Source organism: Trifolium pratense, linkage group LG2 (assembly GCF_020283565.1).
Source record: "Trifolium pratense cultivar HEN17-A07 linkage group LG2, ARS_RC_1.1, whole genome shotgun sequence".
Lineage (NCBI taxonomy): Eukaryota > Viridiplantae > Streptophyta > Magnoliopsida > Fabales > Fabaceae > Trifolium > Trifolium pratense.
In genome coordinates this window covers 40,803,824-40,824,670 of record NC_060060.1, presented here as the reverse complement: position 1 = coordinate 40,824,670, position 20,847 = coordinate 40,803,824, and the positions used below count along the sequence as shown (strand labels likewise).

Here is a 20,847-nt window from a genome sequence, read left to right as displayed (position 1 = left end):
AAATTTATATTTATCAAAGCTAATTTATTTATTGAACTTATAAGATAATTATAAAAAAAACTTATAAGATAAGTTAAAGAGTAAATTAAATAAATGTAAGACCAAAAAAAAAAGTAAATTAAATAAAAAATTGAATATTGTTTGTTAAAGAATGTTACTGATATTGGCATGTTTAATTGACCAAAAAATAAATGGAAGTTTAAAAATAAAAAAAATGGTTGAGTATATCTTCTACAATTATTTTTGTTGACCAAATCTTCTACATTTTAACGTTGAATTTTTTTTTGTTTTTTTGTTTTTTGAGCAAGAAAAGAAAAGGTTTATTTGTTACTTTACTAATTACTAAATAATAGGTATCTAAAAAAAATTACTGCTAAATAATAGCAATAGATAGATAGATATTTATGTTATCTAAGATACTTCCTTTCTCCTCATCACCATCTTGTTCCTTCCTTCATTTCTGAAGAAGCCCCTTCATCACCATGACTCCATTCTTCAAAATCACCATTTGATTCCTTTGTCTTCAAATCGAGAGAAAAAGGCCTTCGTTCTTTATTATTTTAAGAAAAAATTGTATATTCGAAAGTACCATAATGACCTTCCCTTAAATGAAAAATTCCTCCACTATCCTCAATCCTCAACCTACGAATTCGAACCAGTGGCGGTCCTAGGGTGGGGCTGAGGGTGGCCACGGCCCTCCCCCACCCCAAAAAAATATTTTTTTTTATAGGTGTATTATTAAATCAAATATATTATTGATGATTTTAAGAAATTCTATACACGTATTTGTACAAATATTAATGTAAATATTTGTTTACAGTTTATTTTTAATGACTATAAGAAACTCAACATATATATTAGTTCAAAGTATTAGTGCAAATATTAGTTTATATTCTATTATTGATGATTTTCACTCTGTATATTTACGTAGAGTATTATTCTTAAGTTATATAGTTTAATTTTATAATAATGAACTTTGATTTTGTTCGTCCAAAAATAACGTATAACTGATTGAATTTATAATATTAAGTAAAATTAATTGAACAAACGTATATAAATAAGTTCTGGGTTCGATCCCCAACTCATTGTAAACAAAAAAAAATGTATATAAATATGAACATAACATCTTATTTGCTTAAAAAAAAATCTTATTTGAACACAAATTTGACAAACATATATTTTTACACGGTATATTTTTATATATAATATTATTTTCGTATTTAATTTGTATATTAAAAAAAATTGTGGCCCCCCCAAATTATTTTTTCTGGTTCCGCCACTGATTCGAACGATTCTTTCACTGATTCTCTCGCGTCGCCACTCGCCGCCACTGCTGCACTCGCCGCCGGCGCAACTGCTCCGATCGAACGAACTCTCCTCTCTTTTCTGTAAGTTCATCTCTCTCATGTTCCTCATTCCTTCTCCCCTTCGATTTTTGACTCTTCCTCTCTGTTGTTTTGCTTTTGTTTTTGGGTATGTCTTCTAATTTTAGGGTTTTTATTTTGGCGTTGAAGTTAGTAGGATCTTGTTGCAACATTTCTAAATCTGGTGAAGCTTTGTTCTTGAGGATTTTTATTTTGATGTTGAAGTTAGTAGGATCTTTGTGAGAAATCAATTATCAATTGCATGTTGGTGATTTTAGGTCATTGTTGTGTTTGATTAAGTGATTTTAGCAACATCCCTTGTTATAAGTTGTTTTCATAACTATCTTGGAGAATTTATGAAAATAAGCCGGAAATAAAATGTCAATATGTGATAAACTATGTATATAAGTTCAACCAACAATTCAAACTGAGATATCGATTTAATTAATTATCCGAATTTTCGCTATTTGATGAAAATGAAATTGCTGTCAATCCTGTCATAACATTGCAAGCAGTTATAAATTGTCTAGATACTTGAAGATTAGGGATTAGTCATAGCTAATAAGTAACTGGTTATTCGGTAGCATGGACCTCGTTCCGCTGCTACTCAACCCAATTGTCACATATCCTGATCACTGGCGGAGATAGGGCCCGGCCTGCCTGGGCACGTGCCCGGGCTTGGCCCAATATTTTTTTTAGTCTGGGAAAGAAAAAAAGACAGAGGAAAGGGCAAACACGTGACCTTTCTCTCTCTATCTCTCTGCTTGCTCAACTCGCTTCTACACCGCCCCACGCACGCCACCGCTCGCCTTCACCAGAAAATCTTCGACCACCATCACCTTTCTCTCTCTATGCTCGACCAAACCACCGTTCTCTCTCTCTCTGCTCGGGTACACTTGATCTAAATCTATAATATTTCTAGGTTTTAGGTTTTTGGGAAATTTTAATTTGTTTTTTTGATTGATTGATTGAATAAATATAGATAATAGGGCTGTAAGTCAACCATTTCATGTTAAAGTTTGGTTTTTTATGATGCTTGATCTTTTAATTCTTCACAAAGAGTATGAAAATGAGTATTTTTAATTTGGGGGTTATTTAGTTTTGATTCAAATTGGTTTGCTTGTTGTGTTGTAAGTTGTTGTTCTTCTTTTAGGATAGAATAATGGATTGATAGATAACAGAGTTAATTCATTTTGTGACTGCACTGCACCTCAGACTTGTTGTCAATTTGTTTTACTAGAATATATAGGATGAAGTCACAAAAGGAATAATATATGAAAAAAGACCTGTTTTCACTGATCCAAAACTTAAATGGTTAGTTTTGTTTTGATTGAATTTATTCTATCTCTATGTCTATGCTTTGGTTTGCTTCTTTGTTGCCATAAGATTAGTAAATAGAACTTGTTGCAGTCTCTTCTTAATTGTGTTGTTTGCTTGAGAAAGAAATATAACTAATACTTTTTAGTTGTACGATTTAGAAATCAACAATTACTACGGTGAGAGAGAGCGAATTCGGATAATTAATTTGCAAGCAGATGTTAGTTTTAATTTTGGGTCAGTTTGGTGGAAGTGATTAAGCTTCTAAGGCCTGAGAGGTTATCTAGTGGCATGACGTGAGATCCCAAAACCTTATTTTTCTCCGGAGCGTCTGATGCTGGTTCTTCTTTTGATTGCAGTGTTGTTTATGGGCGGATTTTTAGCTTTGCTTTTTTTAGGCCTGAGCACTTATATTGGAAACAGGGCTGCTACTCTTGCTTGTTGTTTCTTGTTCTGGTGTGCCCAATTTTGGAAACAGGGCTGCTTCTCATGTTTTGTTTTGCTTGTAACGGTGTGCTTATTTCTTATGGTGTGTAGGCTGGTCCTATTCCATATTAGTTTTAGAGCAGGTTAAGTAGTTTATATTTTAATGATGTGCATAATTAGTTTATGTATACGTTGCAGTTTTAGTGGGAACAAACATCAGTCATCAAATACCTCTTAAGTTTATAATGCTGTGCTTGTGTGTCTACATTTTTATTTGATAGAAAAATATTAGTGGGTTATGTTAGTTTCCAGAGATTGAACTCTAGACCGACTTACTAACTGAGTTGTCTGCTTAGGACTTGGGTGTCTACATTATATCTGTGTGTGTATAATGAAATGTATTTGCAACTTATATTTTAAAATATATGGTAGGATTTTAATTGATGTAAATTTCATTTGTAGGCACTAACGTGAAGATTTAATGAGTGGTGGTTCTGCATCTAGCAACTTAAGGTCAGCTCTCTCCTATTGCGTTAAACAAGTGAGAAGTTATGATTATCATCACTATCTTTGCCTTCTTGAACTGCCTCCATCTATGCGAAAGGCTGCATTTACACTCCGTGCCTTGAATGTCGAAACAGCTAAAGCTATGGATGTTGCTTCAGATCCCAGGATTGGCCTTATGCGTCTTGTGTGGTGGCAGGAAGCCATAGACAAATTGTTCGCCAATAAATTAATTGAACATCCAACAGCACTGGCCCTGTCACACGTGATAGCAGAGTCCAAAATTAGTAAGACATGGTTGAAACGATCTGTTGAAGCCCGGATCAACGATGCAAGAAGAGAGGCTACCGACATTCCAGAAACTATGGAAGAATTGGAGAAATATGCTGAGGACACTGTATCTACTATGCTGTATTTGACACTTCAATCTGGTGGTATCATGTCTACTGCAGCTGACCATGCAGCCTCACATATTGGCAAAGCTAGTGGCATTCTTTTGCTGCTTAAATCGCTGCCTTATCATGCTGGTCACAACCGACATTTTTCGTACATACCAAGGGCTATAGCATCCAAGCATGGGCTAATAGTTAAGCAGGGTCAAGAAGAGAGATGGTTGGATTCTCGTGAGGGTCTTTGTGAAGCAGTTTATGAAATGGCATCAGTAGCCAATGCACACTTAAAAAAGGCACAGAAATTAGCCGGGAGTGTGCCTGCTGAGGCTCTTCCAGTGCTCCTGCCTGCTGTGCCTGCTCAGGTTCTCTTGGATTCCTTACGTCGGGTGCAATTTGATGTGTTTGATCCAAGGCTAGCACGAGGGGTACTGGGAATACCACCTTTGTGGTACCAGCTTCAGCTCAAGTGGACTTCATGGAGAAAGAAATACTAAACTAGTTTAGTTACCTCGGGGTTACTCAATCCTTGGGGATCCAGAATTTTTTTGTTGTGTGCTAATTGTTTAATAAATTTATCGGACCATGTAACAGAAACTAGATTCTAGAATGCGCTAATTGTGGCGTGCAATGTATCATTTTAAATGAAGCCTGGGTATTTTAAAGGCTAATATTATTGTATTTGAGTATACATAACATGATTTGGTGCTCAAAGCTTAAAGAAAACTTCAACTGCTCTTTACAGAAAGAGCTGCATGGTGCCTAGAAGACAAGGTATGGTTTCTTGTGATTTTCTGCTGCAAGTTATCTAGCTCCCCTGTTCTTCATTCTCTTGGCTCTGACTTTTGGTATTCGCGAAACACGTCTATGATGTCCCCGGAAAGTGGAGACTACTCTTTAGGTAGATTTTCTTCCTATCAATGTCTTTGATTTTCTTGTTTAGGTAGTTCTTTCTCCCTGGAAACTATTACTTAGGTGTTTTGATTTTGGCTTTGAGGCAAGACTATTCTATAACCATTTGCTGTTCAGATTTTTGGAATGTCATTAAGTGGCTTACTGATGATCTTTCTCCTTTCCATCAATATGCTAGTTGCAATAAAATCAAACCACTTATAAATGTTGTTCGGAAGAATTTGTGAAAATAATTTATAACTTATGTGAAAATAATTTGATCAAATTAAATTGTTTATTCAAACAGAGATAGAAACATTATTAGCTCCAAGAATTAAGCTTCCATATAGATGGTTTTTTGTTGTTGTGATTAGCTTCACTAGAAGCTTTTCTTTGTTGGAAGATTTAGCTCATTTTTTTTCTCTTTCTGATAGAAGCTTTATCCCTTTTTTTGTTAAAAGAAAAAGACATTGCATACGAGAAGTGTCTCATCCGCATTCCTTAGCTTAGGGTCGGTTGGTGGGCCCAGGTCTTGGATTCGATATTAGATTACAATTATAATTTGAGTTTGATATTGTTTAGTGTTAAAATATTGCGGACCAACCAACCAGAGACAGCGTGCAGTTTCTCCAACAGAATAAGAATGATTATTTCTCTATTGATACAAAATAATAAATTGTTGTTTCTCTATAAACGTTTAAATAGTGCTACCATAACCCTTTTCTTAAAAAAATAATAATAATAATAATAATAATTCTTGCCTAAAAAGACTAAAAAGAAAAACATAGACTCATAATGTAGTGGAATAGTATTATGGGCTTAGTTTATTTTTCAGCTTATGCAAATAGGTTATGCAATATAAATTAGGTTTTATGTATTTTATAAGTTTTCAATGAAAATTGTGTTTTTATAAGCTATTTTATCATAAATTAACTTAAAATAATGCATAAAACATAATTTATATTGCATAAGCTATTTGCATAAACTGAAAAATAAGCTAATCCAAACAGACCTTATATCTGATTGAAATTATTTTTTACCATGTTATAGTATATATACAAAGTTATCATGGTTAATTTCGATCGAAGAATCTGCTAAGTACAAAATGTGATTTTTCTCCTTTTCGAACTAATTTTTTGACATAAATAAGCTGATAACAAACCTCTAACCATTTATTTAAGGAGTTTAACGTTTAGACTAATACATATAGTTGATATCTTATAAGATATTTAGCAGTAGTACAACACAATCTTTGTCTCTATGTTTTTTGTTTCCTCTCAATCCTTTTTAATAAAGAATGTCCATTCGTGCTCACCATTTGATTGCTTCATTCCTTTTCACTTTTTTTGCGGTCCTTGGGCCCTTCAACCTGAAACGTTAACACCAAATTAATCATTCTTTTGGCATCATCATCAGTTGCTGGTGGGTGGAATATCTCTCTCTACCCTTTATTTTATGAATGAACTCAAAGCTTTTCCAATAATCTAGCTCCAACTCAATAGATAATATAAGGAGTGAGAAACTTTATTTTGAGAGTGACACTTTATTTGGAGTTTATATATCTCTTCTTGTTCTCTTCTACTTTTGCTTCCTACCTATTCAATTCAACATTTCCATTTTTTTTCCTCCTTTTTCCTTCACTTTCTCAGTGATTCTTCTTAGGGATTGATCCATTTTGTTCAATTCCCTAGGAATGAATTACCATTGATTGCCTTTCTTTTTGTGCTTTTTTTATTTGTCTCTTTTGGATTGTTGGAAATACTTTTTTGGTGATTTTTTATGGTTGATGAAAGGTTAAAAAAGATTGTTCTCTAGTCTAGTGCATATACTATTATCTTGTGAATTTTGTGCTTCAAATTTTGAGGTAATTTCTTTCAACAGATCTACACTACACATTGGAGGAGATCATTAATCAAGGTTATTCCTTCTTCATCATCATCGTCATCTCTTAAATTTAATTAAGTGTTCCTAATCTAATACTTTAAAATTTCTCTCGATCCATATTAGATACAATATTAATCATGCTAGTTAGCTTAGTTAACTAGTATCAATAATATAATATGATATCTAATAATCAATTTATTACGTGTGCATGTCTCCTACTAAATTGTACATACCGAATAATTTTAGATTACTTAATGTCAAATTTTATAAACATGATTTATGATTTATATGCGGTAAACAATTATCATGTGTTATAATATTAACTAAGTTGACATTGTAGTGTCTATTGATCTTGTCCTATATAAGAGGAAAAAATAAATTAACATTTATTAAGAAAAACAAAATAATTTGAATAATGTCTTTTAATTTTTCTTAAAATAAATTTCATAAGAACTTGTATAAATAAATTTAATTGGTTATTAATATAAATAAAATAAGAGCAAGTGAGCAAATTAAATATAATTTACATTTGATTTATTTGATTTAGTTTTTTTCTTTATTATATGATTTTTTTTATTATAATTTAGGATAGAGGAGTATATAATGTATGTCCAAATTAATAGACATATAAAAATGTTAACATGTGTTTTTAGGGCACATGTTAACCTAATCCTATAAATAAACCATTTCCATTAGTAAAAAAAATAAACCATAGTCAAGTCAAATGCTAATTAAATGTCACTTAGTGTAAGTGTGCATAAGATCATCTTTGACATGCATGTGTGTTTTGGTTGGATCGTTTATAGTCCATCAACACACCTACCGTCAAATCACATTCCTTATTTGTTCCTTTTTATTTCACACCAGACAACATTAATCTCTTTCCATGCCTAACCTCAACAGACTACTATTGTTTTATCTGCATGTGATGTGATGATATATTTTTCCAAAAGTTGTTTAATCGATTGTTTGTATAATCACCTTCTAATTATATTAACTCATTTTGCCTTATAGCACTAAGCCATTATGAAATTATGAATAATAATGGAATAAGTTTGGTGCTCTAATACCAACTTATTTTGTAGACTAACTAATTAATTGTTTGGTATATCCTATATAAACTTATTCATGCCTTGAATCATTACATTCTACAAAGTGCCTTCTCTTTTGTGTGCTACAAGTTTAGTTGTCACGAGAGTTAACAGAATGATATACTATTCCTTTTTTTTTTCTATAGATAAAGTAACAATTACCATTTAAAATCTACACATACAATTATAAAGTTTCTAGTTTAAATCCGGATAAAAATATTAATTCTAACAATATTAGTTTTTCATTTCTTATGTAGTGTGCTTTATAGTAACTACATTTATAGCAATATTCATTCTAACAATATTCCATTTCTTATAATAACTTATAATTTTGCCAAAATAATTTAACATTATATTTAAACATGTTCTCACAAAAATTCTCACGTATTTTTTTTGTTTCTATATGTGAGAATTTGCATAAAATAAACTCAATGATCGATAAATACTATACATTTATCTTTAAATATAGGATCATCTTGATGATTTTTTCTTGACCATTTTGACAGGATCATTTTAAATTTTCAAATGTATATATTAGTTATTTATTTTCCAAAATATCTTAATAAATTAAGTATGTGGTATAGCCACATTATTCATCACATATACAACAGAAGAAAGTTATCAAATTTAATGTTTGTAATATAGAAAAGAAAGGTGATATATCCTCTTGTAATATTAATGTGTGCAGGTTGAATTTGAATTATATAAATATGAACAATTTCTCACACGTTCCTCCTGGATTTCGTTTCCATCCCACTGATGAAGAACTTGTTGATCACTATCTTAGAAAAAAGATAGCTTCCAAAAGAATTGATCTTGATATCATTAAAGATGTTGATCTCTATAAAATTGAACCGTGGGATCTACAAGGTATACTCATTATTTACAATGCTAGCTCCTAGCCTCCTACACCCTCCAATATCACTATTATAAGGCGAAAAAAATATATTAGATTCATAGAATAACTATGTACCAGATACATAAGTTATATTATGAATCTAAACAATATTTTTTGTTTATAATAATGATCGGAGGATGTACTTGATTGACTCATTTATATAATTACTCACATTTGTTAATTTGTCACTTTATGTAGAATTATGCAAAATAGGAAGTGATGAACAAACAGAATGGTATTTCTTCAGTCATAAAGATAAGAAATATCCAACTAGTAGCCGTACAAATAGAGCTACAAAAGCAGGATTCTGGAAAGCAACTGGAAGAGACAAAGCAATTTACTCAAACCATATTTCTTTGATTGGAATGAGAAAGACTCTAGTTTTCTACAAAGGAAGAGCACCCAATGGACAAAAATCTGATTGGATCATGCATGAATATCGTTTAGAAACTAATGAAAATGGAACTACTCCTCAAGTAAGTAATAGTACTTTTTTTTTTTTTAACGGAAAATATATTATTAATAATAACTGATTTATGCAGTAAGAAATAATACTAATAAGCACATAATTAATATTGCCTTAGCTTTTTCAACAAGAATATATTTTGATTTTCCCTCTATCTTCACAAGTATAGAATTTGAATGCAAGTAGATGTAGTTGAATTTTGAACCTAAGCCCGCGAACCTTTTGAATTTGATTTTAAATTGAGGCTGCAGTCGCGGTTGCAATATAGTGTTGTAAAACTTTTATATTACATTAAATTATTACTAACATATATAGCTATTGCAATGCCATTGTGGAAATATCTAAAATTAAGGGCGAAGCTAGGGGAGGGCAGACAAGCACATCGGGCCCTCCCTCTTCCCCTATTTTCTTAGTTTTTATTTTATAAATGTTCATTGATTAGGCAAAAATTTAAAATCGTAGAAAGATTATCCTTTATAAGCTTAATTTAAATATTTACCTTTTTTTAATAGCAAAATCAAATATATTGATGATTAATGAGAGTAGTACAAATAAACTCACTAATCGGAAAAAAAATACGAGTACTCGATTCAAACAAGTACAAACACCAAAGAAAACTAATATTAAATTCTAAAACTTTGTGTACTGAATTTCTGAATCCATCCCTGATTAAAACCGTTATATTGCAGCTGATATTTTGTTGCAGGCCGCAATTTAAAACTTTCATGATAATAATTTTGATCTTGATTGCAAATTTTTCAGGAAGAAGGATGGGCTGTGTGTAAAGTGTTCAAGAAAAGAATAGCTTCAACAATGATGAGGAGAATGGATGATTCACCATGTGGATATGATGATCAAGTATCATTCATGCAATCAGAGCTTGAATCCTCTCCAAACAGAATTTCTCATGCATCATACCAACAACATTACCCTTGCAAACAAGAATACTATGATAGATTTCAATACAATATAGCCATTAATAATGATGCTAATAATTTCCTCCAACTTCCACAACTAGAAAGCCCTAAAATTCCTAATAATTTTCAGTGTTCATCATCATCAACATCACATTCACTCACTACTCATCAAGAACAACAATATTATAGCCATCAACAAAATATGCAAATGCTTTATGGTGGTAGCAATAATGATAATCAAGCTGCAGGATTAGTGGAGCAATCAAGGGATTGGAGAGTACTTGATAAATTTGTTGCTTCTCAGCTAAGTCATGATCAAGATGCTTCTAAGGAAAGTACTAGTTATTGCAATGTGGATGAACAAATTGCTTTGCTAGCAAGTGATGAGTCAAAAAAATCTGAAACTAGTCAGATTGATCACATGTGGAAGTGAAGATCTATATATATGAAGATGCTTATTATATATTATAGGGAAGTATAGTACAATTTAACTCTATATATATCAGTCCAAGTTTAATTGTGTAAATATGAAACCCTATAGTTGAATATTTCTTATGATTACTATGAGATGAACATATGGTGCAATACTGCCACAGTATATTATGAGTGGTGTATTAATCCTTTAAATTGTATTCAGAGGTTAGAATGTGATTAGGGCATGTTGGCATATAAGTGTCCTAACAATTTTATCCCATTTATAATTATTTCATTTTGTATTTGAATTGAAGTATCTCTGTACTTCTCTTATCATCGATCTTTCTATCTAAATATTATCATTCTTTTGGTGGAACTTTTTTTTTTAATACTCTTGTGAGTTTTGATGGATATGATTAGTTTTTTAAATTTTACTAGCTTATGACGTTATTTTGATAATCAGGGTAGTTTATAACTTATTATTTTTCTCTCTTGATCTCTGAATTTTATCCCAATTATCTTAATTGAAAAATACTTAAATATAGCTCGGTGAATTAATGTTAGTGGTGTGTATTACAAAATTTGTTACTACCTCTCTCCGCCCTAAAAATAAGACACTTTTAAGAATTTTACTTGTCCCTTAATGTAAGAAACATCAAATGTAATTGAAAATTTAAAACGGGTCTTATAAAAGTGGCAAAAAAATATTCAAGAGATCCTATATTCAGAAACGAACACAATATTTAATTACTTAAATACATCGAGTGATAAAGTGACTTGGTGGTTTGAGAGGAGGGGTATAAGAGTCGGAGTAATAAGGAAGTATGTCACGAGTTGGATCGATTCCTCTGCTAACAAAAATAACAGCCAACAATATGTTGAAAGATGTCAACATCTTAAATAAATTTTTGGTTACTTTAATGAATTAATTTCTACTGTTGAGGATGGGGGCCACATTGGTTTACCCAAAAAAACAAAATGATATTTGTCATCTTAAAAAGAAACTTATGTATGCAGAGTAGAGAAATTCACATTTCATTTTTCTTTTTTCTTATGAGGTGTAGTGATCTATAACTTATGGAGGGTGAATTAAAACGGGTAGAGATGTATAAGAAAAATGACTAATACTAAGTAGAAATGCAGTATGAAAGATTCATAAATATATACTCGCAAGGTGTTAGTTAACTGTTAATAAAGGACTCTCCTCCCTAAAAATACCAATAATATGCTAATGCTACATCAGATTAACATACATATGATGAGTAAGGCATATTTATTTATTTATCAAAATCACATAACCAACGATATTAATGAAACATTGTATATAGTATCATCAAACTTACTCTATAAATGAGAGACTCTAATTAATCCATTCTCACAACGCTTACCTGTGTCACTGTGTGTGTGGGTGGCTTTCTCCTGCTGAAATTAATATGATTCCTCTATTTATAATATAACTCGAATTCTTTGGAAGAGTGTACAAAGTAATTCTTAAACACCTAATCTTCCTCATGCATGCTGTCATTCAAGGGGAGACATTAGTAGTAATATAGTTAGTTCTTCATGTTATATGTGTCATTTAATATTGACCACATTCTTGTGTTGTGTTGGAGTCAAACATATCAAAGTTAATTCCTTTGAATCCTTTCAAGCAATGCATATATGCCACGACACAATCATTAGGCCTGCACTCATCAACTATATATTAATCATAATGCAGGATGAGGCAGGTGTAGAGCTGTAAAAAATGGGCCGCTGGGCCGGGCCATTAGCCCAAGGGCTTAGGCGGATCGAGCCTCAAAAAACCTAGCCCAAATGGAACCGGATCTTTTTGGCCCAAGCCCATGCGGCCCAAATGAAAAATGGGCAGGGCTAGCCCATTGGGCTTCGGGCCGGCCATTAACGAAAAATTTATGTCATTTTTGTAAAAATAATATCAATTAAAACATAAAAAATTATCATCTAATCGAAAATTTATTATAAAAAATATTGTTAAATGTGTAAACATAATAAAAAGGGTCATATGTACCTACAACTCTTTAAAAACTTAAGTTTATAATTTATTTATTGTATTTTATTTTTTTATAAGAATCAAACTTTAGTTTAATTGACATGGGCCGGGCTAGGCCCATTAGCCCACATGGTCCATATGAACTGGGTCGGGCTCATAAATGTGTAGCCCAATAATATTTGGGCCGGGCCAGACTAGCCCATATATATTGTCGGGCCCACTAGACCGTTTTGGGCCAGCCCATTTGATAGCTCTAGGCAGGTGCATGTTACTAACTTAGTTATCAGATTCATTACTTTTAGATAAAGTTTACATAAAATGTCTGACTAATATTCAAGTGTCGGTTTAGTGATAAAAGTTTGATTTTGTAATGTCAAAGAATAGAGTTCAAATTCAACAGTTATAAAATATTTGACTGATCCGTAAAAAAAAAAAAAAAAAAAAGTGACTGAGGTATTATTCTGTTATTGACCATGTGAATGTGATCAAGCTCTATGTTAAGATATAATACTAGCATCACTATGAATTTGTTTAGTGTTTTCTTATCTAAAAAGAAAAAGAAATATATAAATATACACTTTTTGTTCCGTATTAGCTTAATGAAAAAATTGTTGGATTCAAGCATTGTTGTCACATATATGTAGGCCACACACAAATCTTAGTAGATACTCCTAAGTTCCAACAGAAATGATGGTGGTTAAGCAAAGTCTTCTCCTAAATGTTGACTTCAGAAATAATGTTTATCCACCAATAGGCTAAAGTTCTTTCCTAGTGAGGTAATGTACTTAAGTTATTTTTTGTTTTTTTAATACTAGTAATAATAAATCATTTGGCTTATTTCAAAAAAGAATTAATATAATGCTTGTTCACCATGATCAATTCTACAACATAAAGAATATGTAAAAGGTACTATTTCATCATAGAATTACAATTTCCTAAAAGGAATATCCACACATAAATTTAAACAAGAAAATGATTTTCAAAGATCATGAAAATTTTGTCATATATTTTCAATGAGAAATCATGGCCAAAACACACATATGACATTAGCCTCAATTGTTTGTTCTCCCTGATATATTTACAAGAATATGGTCTCATAGCAATCATTGCTCAAATTAACTACTTCGAATCGCAAAGGCCTGTTGCTTCATCGCAGAAACCATCCCGGTCGAGCAATTTCTGCGGTGGAGCACTTAACAGTGGAGATGATGGGCTGCCATAAGCATTTCGTCGTTTGTTCCCACAACCTAAACTTGCTCTTGTGCTTACTCCTGTTACAGGGTTTGTGCCACTAGCATACTTGCATAAAGCCTACATAATAATTTAATCAAATATATGTCATAATCAGTCACATGTTGGATAAATTCTGCACCAAGAAAGAATTTTATCATTCGACCCACTACAGGCTACAGCCTACAGCCGCTACTTAACAACATTTTGTACTAAATTCAGTGATTGTACCTGCTTTTGGAGAAGGTCCAAAACAGCATCACTAAAGTCGGCTCCTTCAATGACGGCACCTCCTAGGTCACTCCGTGTGAGGACTGTTCTAGCAAGAATTGCATTGGTGAGATTCGCTTCATTAAGAACCTGTACATCCCAAAGAAGAAAATTGAATATATATTAAAAAAATCAAAGGATTGGAAAACATACTTATTGATAAAATTTATCAGTTTGATTTGATGTAGTTACCATTCGATCCATCAACGTATCACTCAAATCAGCACCTAAAAATGTCGCGCAAAAAAAACCAATGAAATTATAATACTACATTGTAAAGTCATTAGGTACTTTTTACATATAGAACTTTGCTATAAACTTATACCAGTAAAATTTGCCTTGTATGCAACAGCTTTTTCAAGATATGCACCATTGAAAGTAGAACCACTAAAATCGGATTCTCTCATGTCAGCAGATGTGAAATTTGCTCTTCTGTAACATTAACTTAGAATAGTCATTAAGAAAAATTATTTACTTGATTACTGCGGATTCCTGCAGTTTTTTACCATCTGAGTTGTACTTACGGACAACAAATTATTTACTTTATTACTATAATTATGTGATTTCAATTGACAATACATTCATCTCACAAGAAAAATTTAAATAACACAAGGCCTAATTAAAAGATTACCTGAAATTTTCATTCACATGCACCGTTTTCCTGCATTATAATAACCCTAACGAATTAGTAATCCTAAGTATATAGTGTTAATTATGAAATAATTAAATGAGAGAAACAAACTTAAGGTCTGCTGATCCAAATTGTGCAGCAGATCCAATACCAAATTCACCCCTAATGTCAGCCTCAAATTTGTTAAGATCAGCAAGGGCAGACATGTCAGAAGTGAAAACAATAACAGCAGCTGCCAACGTGGCTGAAACAAGTTTCCCCCATTTCTTGGATTCTACATTAGTACATGGCAGCTCAACCTAAGTCATCATTGCATTACAACTCTAATTTCTTTCTTTAACATTGAAAAAGTGATTAAAAAAAGTACTATATAGTTTATAGTACAACTAACCTTGAGGATTATGATTGTTTAAGTTGATTTTGCAGACAATTTGAGAGGACTTTGAATGAAAATGCAGTGTGTTTGAAATCTTGGAACTTGAAGGATAAGATGAAACATGGTGAGAATTAATTGAAAGTGGTGAGAATGAATTAAGTGCCATCATCAATAAGGAAGATATTAGGCAACAAGATTTGATAATCTTGAGTTCAACAATTTGAACATGAAAGTGCAAGAAGTGATTGGTTTGGTGGTAAGTATTAGCACACGTGTTCAAGTGTTATCCACTTTCTGGTAATGCCACATGTCAAATATTTGTACTTGGATCCAAATTCCAACTTGAAAACATTGTGTAATAGGTCTGGATTTAGATTCTGTGCACAGTTGACTGCACTGAGTCACTAAATCTGGACCGTCCGATCAAAATCAGACGCTCAGATTTTAAGATCAGATTTTAATTATAAAATCTTATCTTAAACTTTGGACTGTCTGATCTTGATCAGACGGACTGGACGTAGCCGACTGCACTGCAGTCACTAAATTCATGACTGCACTGAACCCAAATCCAATAGGTCTTCTAGTAATTTGGGTTAAGGATTTTTATCGAAAGAAAGATCGATCTTAATAACATATCAAATTAATGATTGATCTTCTATAATATTAATAATAATGAAAAAGTATACAAAAAATACGACACATTCTCTCTCTTCCCTCATAACACGTAATTCGAAACATGCGAAAAAATATTAAAAAAAGCAAAAAGTATATAAATGTTATATATTTGTTTGATATTTGTGTTTGAATAACATTTTTGTTACAAATAAGCATAAAAATGATTTGGACAAAAATGAGGGACCAGTGAGCTCTTTGCTCAGCAATAATCCAAAACTTAATTTGGATTAATGAGAAAGCCATTCCCCTAAATAATTGTAACTTATGGGTATATCTTAACTCTTCAATTTAACTTGTTTATCGTTTATGAATGCAGAATTCATATGCCAAACATTGAGTGAAGCAGTAACAGTGGCCTCAGTAGCATTATTAAACAAGAACAATTGAGCATTTTCATAGATTGCTGTTGTTGGATAAACCCTAGAAGTCACACATGTTCTTCCACCTTGAGCAAAACTTTCAACTATAGAATGGTCCACCTAAATTAATAACCACACATTCCAAAATCATATGAAGTTTCATTAGTTGCTCTGGTTTATGTGCATATATAAGATAAAACACAATAATTCTATGACTATGAAAATCATTAAAATTCGAAATTTTTGTTTTTAGTTCATATAAAAAATTTCTTCGAATTTTAGTTCCGAGAGTATGTTTCATCATTAATTTTAGTAAAAAAAAACTATTATGTGATAAGTTTCATCATTAGTTTTAGTCCTTACAAAAATCAAAATAAATGAACAAATTTTAAAGATACACTACATGTAATAAGTTAGAAGTTTCTGAAAGAAAAAAAATTAGTTTCAAATTTAATTTTTAGGTCCATATTTCTATAATGTTAATTTCTTGTTGAAAAAATTTAAATTTTTGGGATGGAAATATTTATAATGTTTTAAGTATGTCTGCAAAATTCGAAAGGTGCATTAAGCCGATTTATAGAAACTAAAACAAAAATTTAAAATTTTATAGAAATTAAAAACTTATTTAGCCAAAAAAAAAAATGCAATTTAACTTACCAATATTCTTAGAGATAGCTTCTCTCCTTCAAGTACTGGAACAGTGCTTCCAAAGATGCTCTTATCAACATCAGTTGCCAAAGAAGACCTACAAAAAATATATAATAAATTCAATATATAATATTTATAGTAATTTAATTTTTTGTGTTACCATATAATAGGTAAAAGAAATTCACTATTTATTTCCTCCAATAAAATATACAAAGAGTCGAAGATTAAATTTCTAACTACTTATTTAAGGGTTCAAAACTCTTTCCATTTGTATCGATCTATTATTGGTCTAATGTAGCACCAAATAGAAACAATGCTACTTCAAATTGAAAACAAAAATAGTATAATATATACCTTGATTGATCAGAGCAAAATGAAGTCTTGAGATTCCCATTGCTTCCTTTAACAACATAAAAGTAAATAGGAGTATATTCAGAAAGACCTTCATCTGCTAGAACCAATAGACCAAAAGGTCCTAAGGCACCACGATTAGCTGCTCCTCCACTGGTTTCACAATTGTACTCCTCATTGGTTTGCTTTATCTTCTCTATATCTTTTTTATCAATGTTAAACTCAGCTTCAATGTCTAACTGTAACATTGAAAGATTCAATTATATGTCATTGAGTTAACTTGCCTTCTTAATTATCTATTTAAAACAAGAAATTTCATGCACACCCACTTTTTTATATACTTGCAACACCAGGTTAATCACATACAAAAATATGATTAATTCAGTTGAGTACATGATTAATTCAATTTACGTTGAAAATTGTTGTTAATTCAAGTAGTTGAATTAACCATAATTTGGTCTGTGAATTAAATTAATCATTTATTCAACTGAATTAACCACATGTTATAACGTGACTAATCAGGTGTCGCACAAATGTAAAAAAAAAAAAAAGGTGTCCATATTGAAAACTTTAACAAACAACATGAACACAAACCTGTGATGCTGATCCAATATTTAGTAACACCACAGACCCTGGCATCACCTTCTCATTATGGAACTTACATCTTTTCATTCTCAATCTCTCCACCTCCTCAACAGGCCATTGAAGTAAGTTGCTACCAGTTTTTTTATCAAACACTATAGTCCTTGGAATACCCTGTATGATTAAAACAAAATCAATGTAATTCCTAACTAATTAAACAATAGACTAAAAAAATTACATATATTTCGTTTAAATTTAGACCAGATACATAACAACATACCATGAGTGATGCCCAACCTTTGGCGACATCGGCGTCTTCACTATCAGATTCTCCAATCCAGCTCCACAACACTCTTCTCTCTTTACTTTGATCATAAAATGTCTTGGAAGCATAAAATACACCATAATCATATCTCAATCCAGTACCAACATCCTTATTGGTATCATCAGGTACGAAATCAACACCATTTTCGTCATAAGTTCCAAGAGCATAGTAATCATGTCTATCATCATCCAAGCTAACTTTCATCACATATTTCACATCATCACCTCTAGCAGAAGTATCCAACCCAATATCCAACTTAGTGGACACGGGGAAAAAATCAACACACTCCCACATGCCGGTTTTTGGCACAGCGTGAAGTATACCTTCGATACGCTCAAAAGTCTTGAAATCTTTCGTATCATAAACTAAAGCAATGCCGGTTTTGTTCATTTTAGAACCAATCGATATGCGCCATTTACCTTGAGAGGTAAGCCAGGCTGTGGTAGGATCACGAAAATCGTATACCTCAATTTCAGGGGGTGGGACTAGAACTGGATTTTTCGGGTATTTGATCCAATCGATTAGGAGTGGATCAGAAAGGTCGGCCGGGTAGGCAAGATTTTGTACTTGTACCAATGCGTCTGTGGCACCGGTGTATAGCATGATGATATCACCGTTGGGTAATATTGTGGCGGAACCTGTCCATACACCATTTTGATCATACCATTCATCTGCTACCATTGCTAGTGGAAGATGAATCCAATGAATTAAGTCCCTTGAGACGGCATGTCCCCATACTATGTCTCCCCAAAATGCACCATTTGGATTGTATTGGTAGAAGAAGTGATACCAACCCTTGTAGTACAATGGACCTATAACAAAACAAACACACTCATTAGGCTCAAAATGTTAAATTTTGAAGTCTAACTCGTAAGTTCAGCTCAAATGGTAAAAATACGCTGCAAATGTAATATCTCAACTTTTTAACATTTTGTGTGATTTTTACTGCTAGACTCATTAGTAAAAGGAAAAGTATAATACTCAAAGAAAGTGTTCTTACCATTAGGATCTGGAGCAGAGAAAACCAAAGTCCCACATCAGATGAAGCCAAGTTACCACCCAATAAGAAAGGAAAGAAAAAGTTAGTGTCATAAGCATTCAACCATAATCAATTTTTCTTTTTGCTGGCATGAAAAAGAAAGAAAAATATATTGATCATTGTACACAATGACAAATTGACAATTGCATATGGACAAGAAATCGCTTAAATGCGGCCAATACAACCTCAAACGTTGCATTATGTTTCTACAACATCAAAAAAAATGTTATAATTCAACTAAGAAAGCAACAGCAAATCTTTATTTAAAATCAGATAAATTTGATCGCTGATCTAACTTAAATATAAGCAAAAAAAATAATTACCATTCATCCAATTCTCCTCCGGTTGGAAATGAAAAGCTGTTCTCTGCCATGCTAACATAGTATTGTTCCAAGGAAACAACATCCCCCCAATGTTGTTGCTCTTGGTGAACAACCTATTCGATTTCTCCGACACCCCTGCAGAAACACCACGTGAAACCGGCTTCCATTTGTGCGAAGGAATTGTTTTTTGTTTCAAATCTTCGTTTGAAGTTAATGTTGTTATATTTCCATTTGATCCCTTGTAGCCATTGAATGCAACCAAGGAAACTAGCACTAACAATCCACAAAATACCACAGGCCTCGCCTTCCATTTTCCGCGACTCTCCACCGGAGCTTCATCCTCGTGGGGTCCAATGGGTAGGGAAACATAAGAAAAAGGGACATCATGATTAGAGTTGTTTGTTCTATCCATGATTATTAAGATAGAAACAACAAAATTTGATAAATTTATTTGAGGAGACTAATTAAGCAGCGGAGAGATTGAGATTAGAACCTCTCATGCATGCACGCTACTTCTTCCTCTTTCTTTCATATAAGAGAGAAAATTTGTTAGAAAAAGACGAGATGATGATAAAAAAATTAACAAGATGAAGATATTATTCGTTGGATGGAGATGATACAAATCCTCGGATACCAAATCAAACAACTTGGTATGATATGCATTTTTTCTAATGCCAATGATTTCGGCCTCACGTTTTTGTTTCCTTAAATATGGTTGATTTTGTTAAGAATAATGATTGTTTGACTTTTGTTTTTTCTTTAATCAATTCTTACAATTTCTCTCCTAGGGATGGAAATGGCAGCATATTATTATAGTATAAGGAATTCAGATTGCATGCAATCAGCTAAATTTGGACCGTTCGATTGAAATCAGACAATTTAGATTTCAAAGTTTTACTGTTTTGAAAAATTAATATTGCACTAGATTTGTGTGTCCAATTTTAATCTTACGACTAGAAGTTATGACTACAACCTGACTGCACGGTTCTTGACTGCATTGGATCCAATTCTATCCGTGTCTATATACTGGTAGTTTGGAGAAAAAAGATATTTGTACTCAATTTTAATTTTTTAAAATATTTAAATTTCTAATCTTAAATCTGTTCGATCTTATCAAACGATCTTGGTTGTACTGAAAACATGCGGTTAGGATGCAAACTAAAATAAATCCAAATCCCTAGTATTTTTTTCACAAACTCTTATTATTATATATTAAATTAAATTTTGGTTATTATTAAATGTTGTATTAACTTTTTCAGTATTTTACTTTTTTCAGGAATTTAAACTTATTAGTTTTCATTAATTTTTCATGCATATATAAATAATAGATATATTTTTATTATAGATTAGAATTAAAATAGAATTTTATATAAAATCAGATTTTTTAAAATAATTCTAAAATATATGTACTTGATTGACGCAGTTTTACGCGATAATCAATCCTAAATGTTAATTTATCATACGGT

General features: G+C 31.9%; 4 protein-coding genes across 8 annotated transcripts; 2 read left to right on the top strand and 2 right to left on the bottom strand.

Annotated features, from left to right (window-relative positions):
* Positions 1–1,282: 1,282 nt before the first annotated feature.
* On the top strand, positions 1,283–4,768 carry LOC123910023 (NADH dehydrogenase (ubiquinone) complex I, assembly factor 6). 4 transcript variants are annotated; one of them, XM_045961047.1, is made up of 3 exons: positions 1,289–1,388; positions 3,570–3,620; positions 3,749–4,768. In XM_045961047.1, the coding sequence occupies exon 3, from the start codon at positions 3,757–3,759 to the stop codon at positions 4,495–4,497; it is 741 nt and encodes a 246-aa protein (XP_045817003.1). In that variant the 5' UTR covers positions 1,289–1,388; positions 3,570–3,620; positions 3,749–3,756; the 3' UTR covers positions 4,498–4,768. The 4 variants fall into 4 exon arrangements, with proteins under 4 accessions (XP_045817000.1, XP_045817003.1, XP_045817002.1 ...); XM_045961046.1 differs by lacking the exon at positions 1,289–1,388 and adding exons at positions 1,939–2,254; positions 3,041–3,210 and having other exon boundaries at positions 3,570–4,768; XM_045961044.1 differs by having other exon boundaries at positions 1,283–1,388; positions 3,570–4,768.
* Positions 4,769–6,428: 1,660 nt separating this feature from the next.
* On the top strand, positions 6,429–10,937 carry LOC123908561 (NAC domain-containing protein 7-like). Its single transcript, XM_045959233.1, has 4 exons — positions 6,429–6,808; positions 8,555–8,736; positions 8,963–9,240; positions 9,993–10,937. The coding sequence occupies exons 2-4, from the start codon at positions 8,577–8,579 to the stop codon at positions 10,578–10,580; spliced, it is 1,026 nt and encodes a 341-aa protein (XP_045815189.1). The 5' UTR covers positions 6,429–6,808; positions 8,555–8,576; the 3' UTR covers positions 10,581–10,937.
* Positions 10,938–13,451: 2,514 nt separating this feature from the next.
* LOC123911098 (thylakoid lumenal protein TL20.3, chloroplastic) lies at positions 13,452–15,346 on the bottom strand. Of its 2 annotated transcripts, none has more exons than XM_045962443.1 (7): positions 15,095–15,346; positions 14,815–14,977; positions 14,704–14,733; positions 14,398–14,504; positions 14,265–14,299; positions 14,034–14,162; positions 13,452–13,883 (listed from the first exon to the last, which is right to left on the bottom strand). In XM_045962443.1, exons 1-7 carry the CDS (start codon positions 15,246–15,248, stop codon positions 13,692–13,694), a joined length of 810 nt encoding a protein of 269 aa, XP_045818399.1. In that variant the 5' UTR covers positions 15,249–15,346; the 3' UTR covers positions 13,452–13,691. The 2 variants fall into 2 exon arrangements, with proteins under 2 accessions (XP_045818399.1, XP_045818400.1); XM_045962444.1 differs by having other exon boundaries at positions 14,815–15,002; positions 15,095–15,235.
* Positions 15,347–15,846: 500 nt separating this feature from the next.
* LOC123909004 (acid beta-fructofuranosidase-like) lies at positions 15,847–19,884 on the bottom strand. The gene is made up of 7 exons (XM_045959771.1): positions 19,382–19,884; positions 19,020–19,028; positions 17,975–18,831; positions 17,707–17,868; positions 17,116–17,351; positions 16,771–16,858; positions 15,847–16,233 (listed from the first exon to the last, which is right to left on the bottom strand). Exons 1-7 carry the CDS (start codon positions 19,791–19,793, stop codon positions 16,030–16,032), a joined length of 1,968 nt encoding a protein of 655 aa, XP_045815727.1. The 5' UTR covers positions 19,794–19,884; the 3' UTR covers positions 15,847–16,029.
* Positions 19,885–20,847: the final 963 nt, after the last annotated feature.